The following is a 25,057-nucleotide window of genomic DNA, read 5'->3' as shown; positions in this document are numbered from 1 at the left end:
TTAACATTTTGCTCTTTATGTGAAAATCTAACTAAATGTGATTAAGTTATAACCAAATATGACTAAGTTATAAGCCGTTGAACTTTATCATTAGATTTGGTGCAGAAATTGCTAAGTCTGTAGCAGGGCCTGATAAGTCAGGTCATGTGATGGACTAATTGGTGATAATATCGCAGTTAAAATTAAAAGCTGTAAGTTGAGATTCTGAAGAACCTTTCTTTGAGTACTTTGCAGTATGATGATAATTATATGGCCATTGTTAAAACCATATACAGTAAGGATTCTTGTAGGAGAAACTTTTAAAATGAAGAACTTTAAAGTACATAGAGGGACCTATTTCAGTTACCTAATCCATAGCATCACAACTGGAAAAAGCAGTTCATGGACTTATCAGCCCCAGGCGCTTCACTAATGGACATATTAGGATGCTGATAAGTCCAGCTAATGCTATTGTGCTGAAGAACTTGAAGCTTTTTCTTTCCCCACTTTGAGGCAAAATGTCAGTATAACAGAGCCTCAGCCAACAAGCTCATCAACACCACAAACACAATACAGAGCTGATTAACTAAATGAGGACCTACAACAAAATAATTGAAGGACTAAGATGATTTTTGCCCATGATTTGTGTACACTTACTTCAATACCTAGGATTAAAAACTGAATTTTATTAAATATAATTATAGCTGCCATGTGAGCAAAATCCCCAATCAGTAGTTGTGTCCACATTTCTATTATACCTTTATTACCAGCTGTTCCTAATTTTTGCAGAGTTCATGTCTGTAGCCAAAAGTTCCTCTCTTCTGTGAAGTTGAGAAAGAAGAAAGAGTCTTGCTAAGGGTTTAAAAGAAAAGATTGCAGCAGTTGACAGAGGATGAGAGACATTCCCTAGTCTTCCAGAAACACTCATTATAAAAAATGGAGGCAGTCTTGAACAGTCTTTCTGTTAAAATGGTGAGAGTTACAAATTTGAAAGAGAAGTAGCTTTCATAAAGACTTCACTTAATAGTGTGAAACTTTCTTCCTGTTTTCTTTTTTAAAAAAAAAAAACTGTGAACTTTCATGCCAAAAGCCATTTCCCCATATGCTAGTGGCCTTTAAATTTATGACACATCCTTCATTCTAGAATATCCCACACTGCTTGACAACCTTATACAAAGTGAAACACAGAAGTCATTTTGTTCCCTTTGGAAATTGAGTCAGTTCTAGTTATATATATCAGCTACATAAGCATATGGTTATAATTGTGCATAGTTTAAGATAGGAAGCAAAGAATTAATTTTTCCCCAATTAAAACTGCAAGGGAACTTTAGTAGGCAGCGCACCATTACTAAAATGTATCGGGGCCAATACTACTTGGTTAACAAGACAGTGCTTGGAAAAGAGCCTTTCCCCACAAGAAGCGGTCACAGCCTCAGCTCGATGCCTCATTCAGAGAAGACCCATAACCTGCCTGGGTCTCCCACCACTTAAAACTCCAGTATCGGGTCCTCTCGCAACTCCACTGATTTACAGCAATGCTTAACGGGATCACTAATTACAAAAGCTTGGGCACCTCTTGTTTCAGCAAACATACACGTGGGTATAAAAGCCAGAGCAGAGAGTTCCTTTGTGCATTGCCAGAGCAAGCAAGTCAGGAATGGGGTTTTTTTTCATCTGATGTTGCGAAGCGGTGTGGGAGTAAGGGAACCACATTCATCGCCGTCACCTCGCCCACACTGCAGGCTCTGGCTCCAGGTAACCACGCTTAAATAGAAGCTGGCCAATGGGTGGAGGTAAACAGGGAAACAATAGAGGGAAATGATATCCCACGGAGTTCTGCATGTAAGGAATCTATGTCCCACACATGGGTCCCTTTCCCTTTCCACGGTTTTATTCTGGAAAGATGAGATGTACACAGAGAATTTCTACGTAAGCAGCATTTGCTAGTAAATCCTGTAGTGTTTTTCAATGTTGATTTGAAAAAAAACAGTTTCTTATTATAAATCAGGGCATTGTTTGAGCATATGTTTTCCTTGCTTTACAAATGTGACAAGTCAGTCTAATCACTTCAGGTAGTTTCTCTTGCCAGTGGAGACAGTCATTCGTGATTGACATCAACTTTCATAGAAAATGCGATTCATGTGGAGAGAGGGAGAAAAAAAGAAAAGAAACAGTAGGATTTCCCAGAGAATAGTTATGTCATGTTGGTAAATAGACCAAAATTAAGAGGGAGTACAGGCTGAAACCCGAGACTTTGCAATGCCCCGTGCATTATTTAAAGAGTTGCAGGAAACGCATGGGTCACCCTTTAGATGTAAAACACGGAGAAGTCTTCAAGATCTGTAACAGAGGCACTGGGGGAAGTTATTTCCATTCAGAAATCAAACATATGTAGAGGTTCTAACATTTTAGATGTGTTTGCTTTGCAAATTAGTGATGAAGAAACACTGTTTGTGTGAAGAAGAGAAATGGCAGAAGTATAGAGGAAAATAAACGTTGAATAACTCCATGTGGTTTTGTTAATAATATTTTTAACAATCCGACTTGCCATATTTTTGGAATGGACCTTAATGAATTAATTTTTCCACTAAAATGTATTTTCTTTTTTGAACAGCTTTGTCTGTAGATGAGAATTATAAGTGAAGACTATTTAAAATTCTAAAAAATATTTTTGTTAGCATCGTTCCAATGACCTGGAGGATTTGGGCTATTTTTAATAACATTTCAGTTCCATGCCTGCTGTAGTAAATGTAGAAAATCTATAGTTTCCATATTTAGTTAATGTACAAATTACTGTGTAGGCAAAGAGGGGCAAAGTCATTATAGAGGGATTTTTTCAAAGCAGCTATTAGTCTCGTTCCTAATTGCATTGCTTATTTGAAACCATAAAGGCTTATAATGGTGGGTAACTTATTGAGAGGTAGCTCAATTAAACTCATTTATTTTACCTGGAGTTCAAGATGCTTGTTTTGGTTTTGGTAACGTAGCAGCCTCAAGTATTGGTAGTACATTCAAATTCTTTTAAGGGTCTGATTTTTTTCAGAATCGTTCATTTTGATGGTAAGTTGCTTTGTAGATTTCTAGAGCAGGATCTCTGAGATTTTAACTAACCAGCCATCATTGCTTTTGCAGAGCCAAATGATTTTTATGCTGATATTTTTTTTGGACAGCTCAGCAGACAGACCTTTAATCGAATATAAAATATTAGTGCATTCAAAGCATTTTGTCTTTTATAAAATATGATCCCAGACAGTCTGGCTTGGAATCAGATACAGCAGATGGGATTTTCTGTCTCTTTACGAAAGATGATTCTTTCTTTCCAAGTTACGATATAAAAGAAGGTGAAAAGCTGCAGTTGAGCTGTATTTTGTAGAGAAGTTTACCGCTAGACAGCAGTTTGGCTTTATGACTTGAAGTCAGGAGGGCTTCTTAATGTGAGGAGCATAGGCAAGTTTTGAAAGGATTAGGGCTTTCTTGCCTCCTAGGACATCGTGGGTGATTTGTTAATATGCTTTTCAAAACATTAGCAAAGTGAAGAAATCTGGTAAGGTCTAATTTTGGTCTCTTTTGCCTGTTAACGAGACAGATTCCTGACTAACAGCCTCCAGTCTTTCTGTTTGCATCCTTCAAAAACCTTTGCAGCAGTGATTCATATTAGGTACAAGGACACCCACTTATGAGTCAGAACCAGCTAGAGAATATCCCACCGCTAAGGTTGGCAGACCAGCTTCGTATGTCGTCACTGGGAACTTAATGAACCGGGAATCTGCTCACATCTCCCCAAGCGAAAGAGTGAAGGGTGACTTTGAGCAAATGGTTATAAATGGCTTAAAAGAAAACAGCCAAATCCAGAAGGTTAAAAATGACACGGAAGCAGAAGATGAAAGATTATGTAGCTATATAATTAAATACGTACACTGGAAAATAAAAACAAAAATGAAAATCTTCCCTGTTGCTTTGATGCAGTGGGATGTGACTGAAAAACGCATGTGCCATGTGATTTTTTGGTGTTTCTAATTACTCCCTCCCACCTCCTTCCCAATCAGTCCAGGACCTTCATTGGCTTACCTTCTAATTCCCACTTTTGCAGGTGAGAAGCAAAGATTTGGCTATGACCGGTCAGGATATGATGTGGAGGAGTCTGATGGTGCAGATGAAGATGAAAATGACAATGAAGATGATGATGAAGACAGCCAGGCTGAGTCAGTCCTATCCACAACCCCCTCGGTGACGGCCAGCCCCCAGCATCACCCCTCTCGACACAGCCTGCAGGATGCCACCAGCACTGATGAAGACATCAGACTTCCAGACTGTTTTGCTGGGGTTCACACGGACTCTATGGACGGTCTGCCAAAAGCACTGCTGACGAAGATGACTGTCCTTAGCGCGGTGCAGTCAGTTAGCAGGACCTCCAGGTCACCAGCAGAATTCACCCATCAGGAAGCACATGAGGATAAAGCCCAGGAGAGAGGAGCGGGTCCTCGCAGTGCTAGTGCGGCACTGGCGGACGTCCCTCCTACATCTCCAGGTCGCCAGATGTCTGTGGATTACCCCGATGCAGAAGCAGCCTTGGGCCACCCCTTAATATCAACTGCAGCTCTTACAAAGGTAGGAGTATCTGACTCTGGGGGAGAGAGTGGGACTTTAAGTCTTCCTTTTAAAGATCTTTCTGGAAATTTTTCAAAGTTCAAAATGTTCGCCCTTTCCTTCATTCTTCGAGTTGTTGGCTGATGCATCTTGAAGAGAGTTGAAAATAATCCTAGCACAAATGTGTAGGACTCTAGAAACAACAATGTTGTAGGAACACTGCTTTTCAAATTCTTAGTTTTCATTGTATTCTCTCTGAAAGGATTAATTGTAACATGGTCATTTCAGCTGAAGTTTGGAGCTGGTAGATTGTATTTCAAATAAGAAGGGATATAACAGATATGTAAAATGAACATATGGTGGTGGTTATGAAGTTTTCAGAGGAAAGTGTTAGAATTCAGAAGTCATTTCACTCTGAAATATGACGATAGAATCATTGGTAATTCCCAAGGGAAGTTAATCTAGTCCCAAAGGTTTTTGCCTTATCACTGTAAAAAAATTGTGCAATTGCTTATCTCTCCTCCGAATATGCTTAATAATAGAATTAGAAGGAACACCAGATGTTCCAGTGAAACTAGGAGATTGCCCTTGCACAATAACAAAAGGAGAGACAAGCGCACAACAGAGACCTGAGTTCCCAGTGCTCTCATTTTTCCTCCAAGCTGAAAGAACATTTTGATCAGAAAAGGATCAATTTTGCCCATGCCTATTCTAAACACATGGCTCTTCAGAGCAGTGTGCAAAAAGATGAGGTCAGTCTGTGTGCAAGGCTGCAGGAGCGTTCAGTAATTTTGGCGACTGTTGTCTTTAAAATTGCTGAGGAAATCACAGAGAGGAACTGGCAGGTGTTAAGCCTTTTACAATTCAGCAATATTTTAATGGACTGTAATGGGGACGGTACAAGTCACATACGTGATTAACCGTAAGGATATCTCTTGAAAGTTTTGAATTCTTACTGCAGACCGTGAAGGCATTAGAGCTTTCCAGAATAATGCTCCGAAAACTGTGATGCCAAATGTAGTTTAAATAAAGGAGTAATTACTGCCTTCTCTGTGATGAATGCAATTTTTACAAATAGTATATGCATGCAGTTATACAAAAAATAAGCAGCTGGAAATTTTCAAAATCATAAACAGTAAGTAAAAATTTCATTCTAGTTTAAGTACTTACTGGCTTGTTTTTTCTTTGAAAACCTGTACTGCTGGATTGATTTTTTACAAAATTTAAGATAGTGAACCATTGGTAAGGAGAAACAGTAAAAATTATTGCTGCATTTCCTTGTTTGACACAGGTTCATTCCTGCTTGTGAGAACTGTGAGTCTGTGTGGCAAATGTAAATTGGAGCGATTTTGTAGTATGACATAGAATAAAATGTAGTGGTCTCTGATCACTGTATATACCTGCCACAAAAGGGGTAGGATCTTAATATTTGGATTTGGGGTTTCAGTTGTTGCCAGTAGATACCAGAAAGACATTTGACTGAGTTTGCTCCCTCATCACACAGAACCACTGAAGCCTCAAGAAAATATTCACACAATTAAAAATGTTGAAAGGTCTTCATTAGTATAGCTCTAATGATTGTCTACATTAATATATTAAAAAAAAAAAAAGGCACGTAAGTAATACAAGGCAGTAATTCTTTCCAGACTACCTCCTCCTTTCCCAGATCAAAAGAAGTGGCAGCTGTGTGTCTGATGGTTGATCTACAGTTTGTTCCTATTGTGAATGGTTTGGATCCCACTTCTTGCAATTGAGAAAAGGGGTCGAGACAGCTCAGGAAGGCTGTTGTATATTCCTTCGAAAGCATCCATACCAGTTTACCAGGATTTCTTGAGAGGTGTCAGACAGGACTTAATTCTGAGAAAGATGTTGGCTTCCTTCTCACACCCTTCTTCCCATTTAGACTGGTCGGCACTGCTCATATTGTCCTTTAACCAATATATTTCCTACCAGCAGTTTTCAAAAGCATTTCTGTTTGTGTTTCAGTTTTGTGTCTACTGTAGAGATTTCTTAAGTTTGGTCAAAACCACAGAATTACTGTTTAGGACTATATAAACTAAATAAGGTTGCACCACTCTTTATATGTTATGAATATGCCTAAAACTAAAAGATACTGCGAGATGGCAATTGCAGTTTAAGACTTCTCGTTTTAGGAGTTTTTAGGAAAGGAGTTGCCAGCCTTGGTTGGTAGCACAGGCTATATGAGAAGAAAAGGGAGCATATAAATATGATTATCGGTCCAGGTTTAGGCACCAAATCACGGCGAGCTGAGGCAACAGTGGGATGTGGGTTCTATGTCTCACTCCAGTATCTGCCTGTCACCTCCACTTCTGTGGGCGCTGTAGTTGTCATCCATCTCTTGTCATTGCTTATCGCTCATCTTCCGCATTAGAAGCGCCTACGGACAAACATGCCGTGATGTTGCCTCTGCCTGCCAGAGGCTGTAATGGCTCCACTAGAGGAACCCGGTGCATCAAAAAAGCCAGGTTATGCTCATTTAACCTTCTCGCCTGAGGTGATTTCCACAGAAAACAGTTCTCCAAAGCCTTCTCACTCCTTGAAAAACACATACAAAGGATATTCAGCAATGTTTTCAAGTACTAGCGTTCAAGAGAAATTAGCCGGGGTAATTAGGAGAGGAAAATTCAATTAGTGGGCGAGGAAGGAGTTGAAAAAGAAAGGAAGGAAATTAGTTCATTGTTCAAGCTGGGCAGTATATACTGTGAACCGGTTTGTTGTTGTTTTTTCTTAAAAGGGAGTGTGGGAAGCGCTCCCGGCTACCTCGCGTTTTCGTTTCGCTTGAGGGTAGCGGTGGCCGCCACATTAACACGCCTGTGTTGTTCTCTCCCAGAGCACGCCCTCCGTCAGCTCTCCCTCCTCGCTGGTGGACAGCAGCATGCCGACCACGGCACCGTCACCCTATGCCGAAATCCCAGAGGAGAAGCCGGCCGGGTGCCCGCAGCACGGCGCCGAGCTGAGGGCTCCCCAGACTCACCTCTTCAGCCACCTCCCCCTGCACTCGCAGCGGCAAGCCAAGGCACCCTACGGCACGGTGCCGGTCGGGGGGATTCAGGTGGTCCCCGCCGGCCTGGCCGCCTACTCCGCCTTCGTCCCCATCCAGGCGGGGCCGGTGCAGCTCACCATCCCTGCCGTCAGCGTGATTCACAGAACTACCAGCGCCCTCGGCGAGGCGGGCGGCGCGGCCGCCGGCACCGCCGCGAATCCCGTGGGAGTCGCCGAGGTGAACAGTGTCGTGCCGTGCATTCCCATCGGCCAGGTGAGCGTGCCGGGCATCCAGGGTCTCGGCACGCCCAGCCTGCAGCCTCTGCCGCCGTTGGGCGTGGAGACGGTGAACATCTTGGGCCTGGCAAACACGAACATCGCCCCGCAGATGCACCCTTCGGGAATTACCCTGAACGCCGTGGGCCTCCAGGTTTTGACCGCCGGCGCAGCCCCGCAGGGCAACCCCAGCCCGCAGGCCCACATTCCCGGCTTGCAGATACTGAACATCGCCCTGCCGACCCTCATCCCCTCCGTCAGCCCCGCCGGCGCCGAGGGGCAAGGAGCCTCCGAGGCACCCGCCTCGGGCGGCAAGGCCTGCGAGTCCCAGCCGGAGCCGGCTCCTGTCGGCTTCCCCGCGGCCGAGGTCGGCCAGGCCGGCGGGGCCGCTTCTCCTCAGGCGGCGGCCGGCGGCCAGCGGTACGGCGGGAAGAGCCATCCCGAGCCCGCCCCACTGACCGACTACGAGCGACCCGACGGTCCGGGGAAAGCGGATCCCGAAAAGACTGACCTCACGACCCCCGCCAAGCCAAAGCGCGACGTCCCTTCCCTCCAGGTGAAGAGGGCCGCCCCGGCAGAGCCCCGCTCCAAGGCGAATCCCGATGCGTTAACCAAGTCCCCGGTCCACCGAACTGTCTCCCCGGACAGACAGGTACACAGGCCAGCCGCCTTGCCCCGGCGGCAAAACACGGTGCAGTTTAGCGATGGCAGCAGTGACGATGAGGATAGACTTGTAATAGCAACCTAGGTTTTGTTTTTCATTGTGTTTTTATTTTTTTTGGGGGGGGGGGGTTTATAACACTTACAGGTTTCTTTGCAAACCTCCCTTTCCTTAAAGCACATTTTTCTGACACAAACCCATTACTAATCTTCGTGCAATCATGAACTCTTGACCAATAATTGTTGTTTCTTGTCAGCTCCAGCCATTTTTGTACATGTTGTATAGACGATTGTGCCTTTTTGGAGTTTTATGTTTAGAAACCTGTACAGATTGTTGAATATATATATATAAAATATATATATATAAAATATGTATATTAAAACCAGGTAGTTGCTTGTGTTTAGTAAGTAAACATCCTATGTCAGATAAATAAAGGATTAAATTATATGTTGCACTGTTAAATGTAAATTTTTATGGCTGTGGGACAAAGTTTCTGTGTACAGATCTAGTATGTAAAACTCCATATTTATTGTATCCATATTAGTCTTGGAAAAGGGTCTGTCCATCTTTCTTGTGTAAGACGGTAGCTTTACACTTAAAAGAGAAATACAGTATCTGTGTTATGAAATATTACAGTAAAATTTTGTTTACTGACTTTACCATTGCTTATGTTGTGCCTTCTTGATGCAGCCTGGTAGTTGGAGAGACGCTTGACTCGCTCCTTTTAGCACCCTTCCAGCTGCGTTCAGCTTGAAAGGATCCGGTGGTGGTGTATGCCCCCATGGTTTCACCTGCCACGAGAGAGAGAGTACACTCTTCGGGCTTACTTGGAGCAAAACCTTCCATTTCAAAACATCCAGGATGGCAAAATGGGGAGGGAGTCCTTCAGCTTTTTGTAGAGCGAGCATCCATCCACCTCGTGTTTTTAACACTTCCTAACTAAAATTCGAAGACTTCCCTGAGGGAAAATAGCAAAAGGGTCAAGATGAAATATTTTTTTATTTGTAATCTGGAACTATAAAACCACTTTTTATTGACATTAAAATGTTACACAAGAAAAGAATAATTCTTTGTGTGTTCTTAATTGCAAAATCCGCCATACAGTTGGTGAAAATGCCACTACTGTAATGAGGATTTGGCATTGCCAATTAACATCAACTTCTTAGGAGACTGCATTTCAGGTCATCTTCGTTTACAGGTAGACAAAGCCAATTTCTCCCTAAATATGGCTTTGTCTTATTCATGCAGGGAAAAACAGGGGACTAGAGGTCTTACATGTACAATTAATGTGCCCTTACATCAACAAACTCGTCGTTAATGGGCATACAAGACATGTATGGATCCCAGAATAATGAAGTTTAATAAAATTCTGTTTGCAGATGGTGAAAACAATTTAAAGTTTCCAATACATTTTTAAGGTGTTCAACTACTGCAGGAGACAAGTCTCACATGTTACAGGCCTAAACATTCCTGAAAGTTTCAAATTGACCTGGGATTTGTGCTGTAATTTTTAAACAGAGTTGGTTTTCTGCTGTGCCCTTATATCACATTCTTACAGAAGTTTATAAAACCATTTTAACAACCAAATTCCAGTAGAAAACTGGAAGATGTAAATTAAAAGCATGGTCATCTTTATGGAAATAACAAGGATAAGCACATACAAAACAACTGGAAGAAAAGGGTGGGAAGCAAATCTTGGGAAAAAAATCAGGAGTGAACCTGAATGTAAGCTGGGCTGTGTTGTTCACAGATTAACTCCTGTACCCAGTTTAAAGAAGTAATTCATACCTTGTACTGCTCATATTCAAGAACAGCACTATCCTAGATCCATTTTTAACATCGGCTTTTGTACTATACTCACATTGTACTCATTACATTATTCCATTACAGTGTGTTGTAAAAGTGTAGGCGATGTTGAGTGAGCTTTATTAACTTTCAGAAAGAGCACTTCAGTACCAGAAAATCATTTATATTACTGTGATTATCAGCCAATTGTACTAATCCAGCAATTAGAAATGCACGTACTGGAAAGGAGAAATTACTCTCAGCTCAGACATGAATGTTGGTATAATTCCTTACTGTGCAGAGCCTCACTGAGGGCCCAAGCACCTGAACCACGAAGCACTCTCAACTCGCATTGAACTTAATGAGAGTTAAGAGTACTCGGCACCACATAGCATCAGACTTCAAATTTGTGAGTGTCTTATGTGCGACCACTGTGTAAAATGTCACTGTGCGTTTGTATGTTCTTTTTATAAACATGTAGTGATGTCAGTGTGTCTTACACCATTATCATTTATACCAAACGTGAAATTATCTAAACCAGCCAAAGTTAAAAAAAAACGAAACGTTGCTGCATTACATATGCTTTGAGAGCCTGAAACTTTTGCTAGTAGAATCAGGTGAAGGTTTGTAGTTAATGAACTCAAGAAACTTTGCATCAATTTTAGCTTCTTTAAAATGGACACTTACACTTCCTAGTAAACTTGAACTATGCTAATTAATTTGAGCATATTTGTCTGCAGCATGACAAAAAAAAAGATGACTGGATCAAATAGGTTTACAGCAAAGTAAAACTATCTCCAAAATCCTGAATGCCATCACAAGCATTGCCATTTCGCTGAGTTTTATAAGGAAGCAGTAGGTAAGAAGTTGCTGTTCTACATGCCCTGAAGTCCTGATTTTACTAACCCATTTAGAAACTCCAGAGATTTACTGTATACACATCTTAAATGTTTTACTTGACTAGCAATTTCTGGTGTGCTCATGTTGTAAGGATTAATTCCAGGAATTAACAGAAAATTCAACCTGATGAATCAGGCGATCTACATGTGTCTCTTTTCTGTTCTAGGTGTTTTGAAGACATCAAGTTCAAGACACAGAAGCAGTATCTTGAAGAATAAGAATGACAAGGCAACAGATATGTCATAAAGAGGAATGTTAAGACGTGTGTCATTTGGTAAGTTAATAGCAGGACAATAGAAAGGACCGAGAGAATGGGTACTGATAGATACTGAGCAATCATCACACTCAGCCAGGCAAAGCAGATGAGCCGTATTTGAAGCAGCATCTCCACTAATAATGAAAAGATGAGCGGGTAGTTGCAGATACAGCTAACCTTGTTCAGATGGAGCTGGGAGGAAATCACACTTTTCTAGAAGATAGACATTTGTGGTCCTGAACATTATACTGTTTCCCTTCCCTCTAGCATGTTTCCAAATGGATGTTCCTTGAGGTGCGTCTACAACTTGTGCAACAGGAAAAAAAAACAACAAGTAGGAGTGTGACCAGACCTGAGAGAAGGTTAAACTCCATACCTCTCCTCTGTTAGTGTCTAGCAGTTTCATTTTAATCATGAGTGTAACCAGCATCTATACCATATGTCAGCATACATGGGTGTCCTGCATTGGCACAAGCCTGTGACCACTGTGTTGGTGATTATGTTTTCTTTCTGAATTAATTCCTTCTATTTTTAATTGTGTGGTATCTTTATTCTCTTGTCCAGAGTCATTAGTGAGGGGGAAATTGCACTCCCCTTGCCACAAGGATCCTTCTGTTAGTCAGTAGCAAGTATCTCAGAGATTTGCCAGTGCAGGATTATGCTGCTCTTCAGATGGTGTAAATTATCACAGCTGAATTGGAGTAAATAGCACCGGTGCTGTTTACTCAGGGATCAATTTTTAACGGCTCTGTCAGACACCCTCTGGCAAATCCAGCACAGCTGTTTAAACATTAAAAGGCCAGGGCAAGTGTTGCTTCTCAGGGCACCCGGGGAAAGTCTGGCATCTTCACACAACCTATTCTCAGCAAGAGGGTGCAAGCGGGTGCTAGCTAAAGGCTGGGTACAAATACAGCTACAGTAAGGACATGGCATGGTCAGCTTTGGTGAGACCCATGCAGAGGCTTCCCCGTTATCTGCTAAAAGCCCTCACTAGAAGAAGAATCAACCCATAGCCTGTAGTTCTTTCAACTTGGACTTCAGTTGATTTCTCATTGAAATACGTGATGCTTGCTGGTGATGTGTGTATCTGATTTTGAAGGCGGCATGTTCCCCTGCTGTCCATATAACAATATTAGTTTTGGAATGTGGACTCTATTAAATGTGTCTTCGTTCCCCATTTGGGCTTTAATAAGCTATAGCGTGACCTACCTGTCACTTCTTAGGACAAGACCTAAACCAGAGACAGCCACTTTTGCTCAAACTGGCCTCAGATCTCTTGATCTGTAGCGTTACATCCCCAGACGCAACTCCCAACTTCTGGGCCATAGCCAAAATAAAACAAACTTACTAGGTTCAGGGATGCCCTGCCCTGCATTGATTACTGCTGCTGGTCACACTTTTGCTCCTTTCACTTCTCAAGTAACTTGCTGTAGCTTCAGGTTGCTGCAAATTATGCCTTGAGGCTAGAGCAGCCCACAGTTGGTCCACATCAGCCAGTCCCCTGCCAGAAAGTCTGACAGCAGTGTTTTGCATACAAGCAAATTCAAATGCACATCATATGCGTTTCATCTCAGACAACATACTTAGGCTGAACACAGTCTGGTCCACCCCAAAACCAAAGATGCATCATAAAACAGACACACCATGCTTTACACTTAGCTAAACGTTCTGTATGGCTTCTTAATTAACAGATTTATCTCGCCTTGAGTTTACTGACTTGTATGTTAAACAGAATATAAAATGAATTTGTCATTATACAGCTTATTCCAGAAGTCCTCATTTTTTGCAAGATAATCCTCACTAAGGTTTTATAAACACTTTAGCTTAAACCTGTAAACTGCCTTTCAAATGTGTGTTTAACATGAGGATGGTTTCATCAAAACAGAATAAAAAATGCTCAGTTTTAGCATGAGTGACTTGCCAAAAGCCAGGGAAACCAGACAATCTACAAGTAAGAGTTCTTGCTCAAGATAGCCTTCAGCTGATTTATCTGCCAGGCCACTGCTGTTGCTTTTGAAAGATCCTCTGAGACCAGTTACATCTCATAGCAGGGAATCCTTACGTTGCTTGCATGTTTATAATATGAACAATAGGTGTCATCCATCTTAGGTGACTCCAGTTGTGAATGTTAAATTATGAATGTCTTAAAAAAAAAAACGTGGCTAGAATTGTCTTTCCATGTCTTGAGGAATTTTCCTTTGCTTGTAAGGGGTCTCAGCACCTACAGATGGCCATTTTTAATGATACATAAAATACCAGAGACTTAACACCACACAGAAACCATTTATGGCTTATATCTTTGAGGATGAGACCACTGTCTTAGGTCTAGACACTGGATTGCTAAATCTATTGCTGGCTTAGGATAAAAACAAGCTACTTTAAAATACTTCAGATTGATTATTAGGTAATTTTATGTGGAATGTCCGTGGGTGGATGAGCAAAGAGCAACAAGGATGTAACAGCATGTAATTAATTGATGTTCGTGTTTTGTTCCAGAAATGGTGAATCAAAAAAAAAACAAAAAAACCCCACCTTATGGCAAAGGTGTTGCTAGCGTTATGTTTGCCCCTCCACTTCTCCTCTCTATACTGGTCAGCCTACTCAAAATGTTAGGAGGTGGCTGGTGATTTTCAGATACTCCATGTGAGATCTAAGGAAACCATGCTGGCTGAAAGATGGCAAGGCTTTACATTCCTACGGTTCAGTCATGGAAACAAAACTTGTCCTAAGATGAGTCAATTAGCTAGGCATGCTTAGTTTTCTTTGGTAATAGTAGGCTTGTTTTCCCCAATAAGGTCAAATGTTAAGGCCTGTTTGGTTTTGTGGCTACACTCTTTAGTGTATTTGAAGTCCATTACCATGCATGAGGCATTTGTGCTGGAAACGGGCCAACTGAAGGCTGTTTGTAAAGTCAAATACCCCTAGCATTTCCTCTGTTTGTTAAGTTAAGGTGGTTACAACATCCCTTTGGGCTTCAGAAGTTCCATTTGCAGGTCATTCAAGTCTAAGGTGCTTTGGTGTTGGTACCCAAATACCTTACGTTTGGATTCCTCCTCCTGAGAAACAAAACATTTGACATAGGTGACAGTTGCATCTCAAATACAGCAGCTCTCTTAATAAAATCATTGACCGCTAAGAGTCGTTCCCCGCCCCGTCAGCTCACTCCCCCAGATGCAGCCATGGAAGTGAGTTCCCAGCCCACTCGTCTGCACAGTCCCCATGGCAGCAGCAGCGGCCCTGCTTCTGTGAGGGGCTTTCCCGGGAAGCTTGCGCGAGGCAGGAGCGATCGTTGGATGTACACATGCAGTGAGGGACCAGCACGGAGGGAGCATCACCGCCAACATCCACCCGTGTCCCAGGAGCACAGGGCCACAGCGCAACAGCAGGGATTTTGCTCAGTGCCGGGCCTCGGGCAGGTGCAGGTTTTGAAAAAGGAGCTGGGCACCGTCAACAGGACCTACCCAGGCCTGAAGCGGCTAAGTGGAAAGCCACTATCTTGAGAGTCCCCCCTTCCCATCCCTTATGACCAAGGCATATCAAGTCAAAATGAAGGATTAAAAGGCACCTTTTGACAGAAATTTTTGACAAATCGGAAGGGATTTTGACATGAAGTCAAAATTCCCTGTTTGAACAGAAAATTGCTACAGATCTGTTCCTGCTAATACTCAAAAACTCCCCAGCCTAAGCTGCTGCCCTTCTGGCACCCAGCTCTCCTCCACAGGATCTAGCAACAAGGTAGTTTGCTTCTGTGAGGCTCTCCATGCCTCAGGCACGCTGTGTGCAGGGAGATCGTATCCTTTATACAATGCAATCGCAAGGGCTTCATGCTGAAAATGTGGGCGTGAGGAAAAGGAGATAGTGATGTCCACTTCTTATACACTCGGCCACCAATACTGCAGCAGTGGCACCTTCTGCCACTCAGCCCGAGGGGTACAAGGAAGGATGTAGTCACCATCCTCTCGTGCGAGGCCGAAGCGCACTAGTGCTCCACCAGCTCTCTCCTCATCGGCCAGGGACTACGTAGCAAGGGAGGTGATGCCCCTCAGCTCCCCGGTAAGCGGGCACCTTCATTAGTTATGCCTTTTTCCCAGGAGGCTGCACCAAGCTCCCATGCTGTAGCCTAGGCCAGCTGCAGGAGAGAAAGAAACCAGGCTGCAAGACAGAGCAAGGCGAGGAGAGCGCTGTGCTGCAGCCAGGCTGTTCGGTTGTTCGGGCACAGGAAGGCAGCGTCCTGTATTTCAGACCTGTTAGCCAGTGTTAGGTGTGTCTCTGGTTTGCAAAAACAGTCTGGGAGCCAGAACAGAAGCAAACGTTGAAACCGTGCCTCTTTGCAAAACAGAAGTCATGTTTTCATCTGGACGCTTAAAGGTTTAATTGTGTTTCTCTCTTTCTTTGTTTATTCCCATACCTGTAATCATCTGTGACTCTTTCTTATTTACAGTGTTTCAGAGCAAGAGCTCACACACCTAATGCTGATTAATTCTGCTGGACTGGGTAACTGGCTCCCCTGTGGATATCCTGTTTTCCTGTGAATCATTGTTCCTCCTTGAGACATCCTCCAACTCAGTTCAAAGATCCAGAATGTATTAGATATGAAGACATCAGACAGCTCAAACAGATTAGAAAAGACACACACAAAGAAATGCATCCCAGCTTCTCCCTCCTGTCTGCTGAAAATTGGCATGGTGAACACAATCCTAAGCACTTGTTATAAAAGAAGCAGTAGAAAGACAAAAAGAAGAAAAGAGGAGAGAGACTTTGGAAATTTAGTTTACCCAGAGTCTTCTACGAGTTAGCCTAAGTATTTGCACTTTTGTACTTACTTAGTTCTCCTTTGCAGTTGGAAACTTCAGACTAGATCCTCATCTGATGGAAAATGACATCCATAAGCTTTAGCAAGAGCTGCACCAACTGCATCAGGAGGACTTGGTACTATCCATTTAAGTCTTGAGCCTTGCCTACAAACACACAAATTAAAGGAACATGAAAACACGTGGGGTTTTTTTCAAGTTTATGCAGTCTGTTGTGTTCTTGATGGTTTTATTCATTTTTCCATTTAGCTATATGAACAACTGAAAAGATTCTGCACCAGTGAAATGCCAAAACCTAAGGTCATGAGGTCAAACTAGATTATCTTAATAGTCTCTTCTCCCCTTGCAATCTTTGAACATAGGTTTTATCTGATAAAGCAGTAAAAGTCTTTATTTCAGCAGTGTTTGATCTTGAAGATTAGTCTTTTAAGATTCTGAACTTTTTTTTTAAATAGAATTTTAAACTCTCCTTTTAATGGATGCCTTTTAAGAATAAGAGTCGTGTTTGATCTAAGACAATGGGCAATGTGTTTGGATAGTTGGAGAGACCATTTTTATGGGAGTGTTTGAACAATATATTGTGTTTTTTCAAGAAGTGGTTCCTCCAGTCAGTGGAAATAGCTGAATGAAGGACCAAAGGACTGTCCTTTTTCTGACATTAAGCTCATATAAAAGGAAGATAAAATGTGCTGCTCTTACATCTTAGAGTGGATTGTATCGGGCTTTTAGTCCTAGACTTCCAACCCTTCTATTAGCCTTCTGCACTTGGAAGGGAAAAGAAACACTTTTAACCTTATGCAGTGTGAACACTGACTTGAAGGCAATGGAGGAAAGGATATCCAGCAGGAATATGCTCTGCAAATGCTGAGCAAAATCATTAGGTCTGCATATTCTTAATCAATGAGGTTTTGGCAGAATTAAGGGTGGTTTTTTATCCAGACTATAGTTTGTCCAAGTCCCTGGGTGGGGTTCAGCTGTTTATGTTTTCTTTGAGGAAAAATGTCAGCAAGGTCTGATGCTGAGTTGTTCTCTGCCTCCAAAAAACCCCCGATGTGGGAGTATCAGCACGCAGCATGGTTGTGAGAGGCATGTGAACTGAGCCCAAAGTTTGCCCCTCGCTGCAGCTTCACCACAACTGCTCAAGGGAGGTGGGACCGGGTTTGAAGGAACGAGGGCCAAATAACATGAAAAAGATTCGCCTTCTGCATAGACACAGAAACCCCATTGTCCAGTCCTGAGGACAAATGGATAATCTTTTTGGTTTTCATAATCTGTGGTATTTCTGTTGTTTTCATGACCTTCCCCCTTTAATTGGACCCATGTATGCAATACACATGTAATTAGCAATGCACTGGAAAAAACGACTGATAACATCATCTTCCAACATTTGAGAGAACGAGGAGGGGGCAATTGTTGGTCTGTCCAATCTGGAAAGCAGCCTGTAGGTGCCAGGTAGGCATGCCAGAGCATATGCTTGAAACTTCACTGGGCATGTAGGATATTATACCTGATGCTTCACCTCCCCCAGATTCCTCCCTGTCAGTTCATCCAGGGCAGTGGTGAGGGAGCTGAGGACTGCTGGCTTTTTAACTAGGTGCTAGCTAGTGCCTTGAAAGAGTTTAAACTCCTATTTCATCCTATTAGGGACCATTTATTGAGCACATTTTGTGTATTGTGTGTGTATGATAATGTAATTTTGTTAGCCCCATGCTGGGGTGCTGACCAGACAATAAAGCTGTCTGCATAATGCTGGTGCCAAATGGGGGGAATTATGCTCAAGCTAGGTTCGCGCGTGTCCCTCTAGAAATTATCTTGTGAGTTTCTGGCACTGGCATAAAAAAGGGAGCTGTCTGGGAAGGGGTTGGACTTTGATGCTTTGGAGGGTGAGGGAGAATACTTTTAAAATAATTGTTTGAGCCAGAAAATTAAGACAAAGCCTGGCCTCAGTGTTGTCACGAGCAGTCTCCTACTGCCTTCAGGAGGGCCAGGATTTCACTCACGGATTTTTAAGGCTGGAGCATGGAGAATATCTTACAACAGAGCGTGGGTATTTCTGGCACAATGGGGATTGCTGTTAATGACACCAGAAAGTGATTTTTTCTTTTTTTTTCTTCTTTTTTTTTTTTTTAACCTGGCATTGGTCCTTCAAGCAAATTAAAGTCTGATACATTTGCATTTCTACGTGTCATTAACTCAGACACCTACTGCAGGGCCTAAAGCTTGTGTCTGCTGGCAAGCCTAAATCCTACTAATGCGCTTTTCCTAACGCACTGAGGGAATCTGGAGTCTCTCCTTTTGAAGCTGACTTGCTATTTTGACTAATTGCTTCTGGTAACAGTTAATAGCATTTTGCAAAGGCACTTCGTGGGCTGACAGCAGATTGATGTAAGGAAGGGACATAGTTCACGTTTCCAAAGGGAGCATCGGGAAACCCATTACCAGCTTCATTAATCTGTTAATAATAAAATTAAAGTACAAATAAAATGTGACAAATTGGGTTCTGTTGTGAAAGTCACTTTAACAGGAGGCTCTGAATAAAGGTCAAAACAGACTCTGATTTCTGCTGTGTTTTAATAGTAGAATCAGAGGAGAGCATTGTAGAAACACTGTAATTACTCTGGTGATATTATAATTGTCCCCAATCGATACAGAAAGAGTTTGACAAGTGATTTTTTTTCTTTGAGAGCATTTACAAAACCTGGAACATGAAGCTTCGTCACACAACATTTAAGTGCTAATCCAATTTCACAGGAAGCTTTCAACAATGTAGGTACAGTAGATGATAGGCTTACTTTCACTGCTAGCGTACTTGCGGCTGCTACCTCAGTTGAAACTCAAGTTTACTCAGCACAGGGGCGAAAGAGAGAAGAAAAGCCCTGCAGGTGCAGATCTTCTAGCAGCAGTCACAGAAATGAGCCTGACATTGGAAAAAGACTTCATCAAAGAGTCTATAAGCCAGCTCAGACATCCCTTTTCTGGCAAGGATGGGGTTGCCTTGCCAGGAGCCCTTGTTTAAAATGAAAACTGTATAAAATCAGCTTACCGTCCACCCCTTCTTTTAGGGCTATCCCCCAAACCTATCAGTGCCCCCTGCATCTCTAGCATCAGCCTTCCTAGCCACATCCTAGGTTAGCAGGATATCTTCATCTAGCCTCTACACTTAAATAGTCCTCCTGCTGGGATGATCTTCAGCTAATACCGCAGAAACAAAACTGCTAAGAATGAGACCGATTCCAGCCTCTCCGAGGCACGGTGTTAATGGGTTCTGTAGAAAAACGTCCAATTTATCTAAGTTCCTGCTTATTACAGTTGAGCAATTGCCCCAAAAGCAATCAGTCGCAGAGCATAATTTGGGGACACAGCTGCAACGAATGGAGGGCTTCCTGCAGCCTGGCAGAGCAGTGGTCTGCTGGGAGCACCTGAACCAAAGGCATACTTATTAAAGAACCCAGCCAGGCAAACAAATATATAAACATGTTAATGTGAAGTATTTGAAGAGAATGGCCCATTAAGTCAGGCAGGATGACTATATGGAAAACCGATAGCTCTATTTTAAAAATCAGCAGGAGGAAGAGGAGAAGGCTGTCCTTTCGGTTTATGCAAGCAAAAAGGAGTCTGTACAGCCTTCCTCTCCTCCAGTCATTTTAGGGATAATCTCAGACCCCAAAGAGACCAGAATTCCAGTTTGAGAAGCACCATGTGGAGTTAGTTATGTCAGGAAAGAAGCAAGGGGAGGGGGAGGATAAAGGGGAGGGGAAGGAGGACACGCTTGTCACCTGGTCTCCAAGAGGAGTTTGCAGTTACTTGTAGGAGGTGTGAACAGGGTGGTGAGGAATTGCCCCAGTGTTGGGCTGGGGGCCCAGGAAAGGCAAGAAGCCTGGAGCAGATGCCCATCAGTGTGAAAACACTGACAGACTGGAAATGGGATATAAACTGGGCTCAGAGGCCAGGAACTCTGTGGGTTGTGAGATGAGCTATTAAGCAGAGAGGCAGAGTATGGGAGGGAGAGAGGGGAGCAAGAAAGCAGCCTGCTCTGGACAGAGTAAACTTTCATTAGCACAGCGCTCTCTCAGAGGAACGAGTAGGACAGAGGCTTACACAGATGAGCAGATTTTTGCCATCACATGTAGCAAGAGTCCTTGCGCTCAGCCTGACTTCAGCTACTTGCTTTATGCTTAGCTTCACGTTTAAGATCTATTTATTAACATCAAGTCAGATCTCTAATTCTTGTTCTAGTGATTGGAGCTCTAGAAGTACAGCTATCAATCCAGTTCAGTTTGGGTTCATGGAGAGCTAAGTTGTCCGTGCCTGGGGGAAGATTTGGGGCAAATTGATGAGAGACAGGTCCAGGATTGCAGCTGCTTTGGGACCTGGTGGTTGCCTGATTTGAATTTAGGTAGTTGAAGACTCTCTGCTGCCTTTTGTCTGCTCAGCCAGAGCTCATGGAGCACTGCTCCTGCTAACAGAGTGCTATTTTCTACCTCCTTGTTCCCATTTCCTAATACTATCCCTTTTCCTATCCTTCTGAAATAGGTCTCTCTCGTGCAGTGTTTGTACAAGGGGGAAAGGCAAGCTCTGCCTGGTTTCTCTCTTTCCTCGTGCTTGTATCTCTTCTGTCCAGCAGAAATTTGTGTGTACTTGATCCAGCGTGAGCCTGAGGAAGATGGTCAGAACAATTGTAAAAGATCATCTCCAGGGCTGTTTGATACTACCAGGTTGCTGAGTCTTCCTCAAAGTCTTTGCTGGCCACATCTGCTGCACCACGGGAAAGGGAGCTTCGTACTGCTATCGCCTATGTGTAAGATCCTGCAGCTGTCTGTTGTAAAGGCAGTCATGCCCCAGGCTTTCCTTCTGTTCCTTTCTATATGGTATATGCCTCTCATAATTGCTTTCTCTTTCTCCTTCCCAAAGAGTTCTACCTTGTAAAATATTAGAGAGAACCATCCTATGCAGAGAATTAATATCAAATAGGGATGACCTCAGGCCTGAATGCCTGAACACAGCTCCTGTAGTCCAGTCAGCACAGTATGACTCCGGGATCAGCATTTCCTCTGAGTAATTCCACCTCTGTATTTTAATTCTTCAAAGGCAGCAATTGTAATAACAAAACCCTGGCCTTGATTTTTGGGGGTGCCTCTACTCTTTTGAACAGATCTGTCAGAATGTCAAGAACACACAGGATGAGCTATAACCAACCCAAGAGAAATCTGGCATCTATTGCTTTAACAGTTTCATCGCCACCTTCTTTCTCTTCCTCTTTGGACTGTAAATGTTGACTAAAAGGCATTTTTAATCAAGGTTTATGTATCCTGTCACCCTCTAAAATACAATTCTCCATAAAAATAAAAGAAGATGCCAGAGAAAAACGCTGCCTTTGTGTTCAAATCCTCATTTTTCATGGCCAACAGTACTGAACTTCATTTTTTTTGTCTCTTCAGACAGTGAATAACAGAGCACATGTACCATTCTGCATGGAGGATCGGGATTAGTGTAAACAAAGCAAAGAAACATTTATTTCATGTTGAAGAATTAGGGATCAGAGTGTCTATTTAAACAGTTAATTGCTTTTTTTGTTTTTACTTTGTTTTTTTAGCAGTGGCAGTGTCTCAGCACTGTGCCCATAATGCAGGCACTTACACTTTCTCTTTGTTGCTCCACACATATGCTCTACGTAAAACCAGATGCCTCCTGCTCTAAAGATTTTTCTTTCAACTGTGTCGTGGAACAGGAAGGAACAACAAGGCAAGAGTGGCATCAGGGCCAGTGGGGCCGGGGCTTCAAGGATGGACAAGAGGTGCAGTCCCACAGCCCCGAGCACGGAGAACAGGGCAGGCCCAGGAGGGCAGCTCAGGTCCAGATCACTGGACAAGTCCACAGCAGCCAGACAGCTCCAAGTTCAAACCAAGACATGAGCCCATGGGTTGGGGTCAGGGTCGGAATGGTCCATGGCCAGGCAGGAGCACAGCTGCAACCAGTGCAGGTGGGGCTGAGCACCAGAGCCTCAGCTGAAGATCAGTGGTCAGGCTAAGCATCTACATGCGTATCTGCTGTGCCAGGCTCATCTGTAGGAACAACCATCACAAAAATTCCCATACAGTCTAAATGGCTGCTGTCTCTCCTTCAAAAGGCTCTTTTTCAACCCTCCAGGCTTCTTACAGTAAAACAAAATAGTAAGAAATAGAAAATAAATAAGGTTTTGGTAACAAAATAGTAGCCTGCTCAAGGAAGACTACAGAGAAGTATAGCTGTTGGTACTTTGGAAAACCAAGCTATTAAAGGAAGAGCCCAAATGAAGGATTGGTGTGGGGGGCGGGGCGCAAGGGAGGAAAGGGCTATTCAATCTGGCAAAGAGCAAAAGCTGGAAGCTTAAGTGAGACATGTGCTTTGTTACAAAGATAGAAGGCAAATGAGGATACATAGCCAATATGAGAACAGTTTAATATGGGATGTTCCCCATTCCTTTCAGTCTTATGTCAGTACTTGGATAACTTTCTCCATGGCTCAATCAGAACTTCTGAACTTGATGCAGAATTTGTTGAATGAGACTCTTTGGCCTGTATTAAACAAAAGAGAGAGTAGAGAGTCCTAATGATCCCCGTGGCTGTAAAATTTATGAGCATATGAATTTATGGGACTGGAGTTTACTTTTAAGATCCCAGTCTCTGGCTGGTTGCCTGGCAGTGGTGGAAGGACATATCACCTGAAGGCGTGTGTTGGACACTGAGCCATTACTGCTCTCAAGGCACTCAATCTGTCACCAGTATCCTCAGCTGAGAGCTGGACTCAGCTGAGTATTTTCAACACGTTTTCTAGCACAGAGTTTCTATCCTGAAGTCCAAGCCTGAAACCTGCCATGATTTATGTACTTGACACACTACAAGTAGTGCCACTGAGAGACTGGGAGAACGGTCGCCAAGTCAATCACAAACCATAAAATCAGGTGTATACCAAGTCAAAGGGACAACTCATTGCTGTTAAGTCTAAAATTCAGCAACACGAGTCAGTCTTTGAAGTTTTAGGGCCCAGAAGGATCAGAATAAGTATAGACAAGAAAATATTGTTGAGCCCTGTTCTGCAATCGTGGGCACTGTGATTTCTTAACCAGTTTAAAAACAGATTATACCTTGATGCTGGAGGTGTAAAGGAAGATCTATTGTGAGAAAAAATACTGATAACTGCTGGATGGGGTTTCCTCTTCACCAGTGGAAGGTTATATCTCCCAGGTTTGGCAGGAGCCCTGGTTGAGTTTCCCCAGGCAGCAACACAAAGCTATCAGCTGGGGCATGGGGACAGGCCTGTGAGGAGGGGACCACCGGTGGCAGGCAGAGGCCTGAAGTGCCGGCATCCTCGTGCCTGGAAGAAGGAAGGCGTCAGCAGAGCCGGGAGTTTGGCCAGAGGATGGGAAGAAAGGTGGGACCGCTTGGCTCAAGAGCTTGGGGGGTCAGCAAGCCTGGACATTTCAGAGCAAAGGAAATAAAGCCCTCGTGTGTTCAGGGAAGCAGGACTTTATAACCTGTCTCCTCTCCGTAAGCAAGGTCACACCAGAGACACACGTGTATTTATATATACAGGTCTCTGCCTCAACTGTCTCCCTCTAAGGAGGAAGAAAGCCAGTCAGGCCCCCAGATTAGCAACTGCTTTGGCAGCCCAACGTCTGCAAGAAACATACGGCTGGGATCCAACTATTAAGTCTTCGTCAGGACAGTGAGACCATCCTTAATGGGATTCTCTTCCCCCTCCCTCCCCTCTCCTCTTACACTTGCCAGTCTTAATTTCATTTTAGCTATAAGAGTCTCTTTGCTCCTGACATTTCCTCATGTCTTCCCTAAGTAAACCTATGTTTATGACATTAAATACATTCACTGTGTATTGGTATCAAGCAATTGCTTTTAAAAGATAATCTTCCCCTTTCTGTTATTACCCCTTTATTTCCTCAGCTATTTTTCTTGGTGAGTTATATGGGGAAGAAATTACTGCTATTTTGTCTCGAGGTTTCCCTGAGGAGCCTTGTCAAAATGAACAGTCCTTTTACTAAGCTTTCCTATACAGATTGAGCAGAAATAAAACAAAATAATTAAATGGCTCCTGAAAGAATTCAGTGCCTAAAACCCTGGGGGAAAATAATGGTTCCATCTATGCCATTGTGAAAGTCTTTATTGCAGCACAGCGTTTATGTTCTGCATAGGGTCTTACGGTGTCATCACTATCACCATCAGATCTGAGTGCTTTCCAGTTGTGCAGTTAAGTGACGTGACTAACAAGTGTCGTCTGTTTGTTCTCGCAGCCTCTCCCCCCTGGGGGAAACCTGTGTGGTTGAGAGCCTTGTTTTGGAAGTATATTGCTCTTGTTTGAGGCATATTTTTATTCTTGTTTTTAGTATATTTGTTATCATCTGTTTCTGTTAAAGTTTAGTGGCACTCGGGGAACGAACATGCCTCCTAGCTGCCTGTTCTCCTGAGTGCTTTGTTCTTCAACAGGAGACTGAGAAAAAAATGAGTATTATTTGGAAAGTTTTTCTCAAGTTAGAAATAAGAGGCTGAATTTCACACATGATACACATAATCTGTGCCTACAAACCAGCATGATGAATAATGTCTTGGCCCGCTCTGCTGTGCAAAAATATCCTGCATCTATGCAAAGTTATGGTTACCACAGCCTCAAGCATGGTTGCGGCATGGAAACCCTGAACTCCCTTTGTCTTTTTTTTTTTCTTACAAAGCATGTGAGGGTTCCTCGACTTTGGAATTTGCCCTTCTCATTGGATCAAACAGTCCGAAGCTGCTTAGTTTTCTGGCTTGT

General features: G+C 43.0%; 1 protein-coding gene across 7 annotated transcripts in view; it reads left to right on the top strand.

Moving 5' to 3' along the window:
- Positions 1–16,439, top strand: part of HIVEP1 (HIVEP zinc finger 1) — a 130,489-nt gene extending 114,050 nt beyond the window's left edge. For 5 of the 7 annotated variants that reach the window (XM_052772338.1, XM_052772516.1, XM_052772427.1 and 2 more), the window contains 2 exons: positions 4,070–4,587; positions 7,418–9,165. In XM_052772338.1, the coding sequence (XP_052628298.1) occupies positions 4,070–4,587; positions 7,418–8,593 (1,694 nt within the window). In that variant the 3' untranslated portion in view covers positions 8,594–9,165. Of the gene's footprint in view, positions 1–4,069; positions 4,588–7,417; positions 9,166–11,357; positions 11,466–11,714; positions 12,078–15,888 lie in introns of those variants that run through there. The other 2 variants (XM_052772690.1, XM_052772775.1) reach the window with 2 other exon arrangements.
- The last annotated feature ends 8,618 nt before the right edge of the window (positions 16,440–25,057 follow it).

The sequence above is a fragment of the Harpia harpyja genome, chromosome 1 (assembly GCF_026419915.1).
Source record: "Harpia harpyja isolate bHarHar1 chromosome 1, bHarHar1 primary haplotype, whole genome shotgun sequence".
NCBI classification, from domain to species: Eukaryota; Metazoa; Chordata; class Aves; order Accipitriformes; family Accipitridae; genus Harpia; species Harpia harpyja.
The sequence above is the reverse complement of the archived record's forward strand: the minus strand, read 5'-3'. Positions and strand labels throughout refer to the sequence as shown.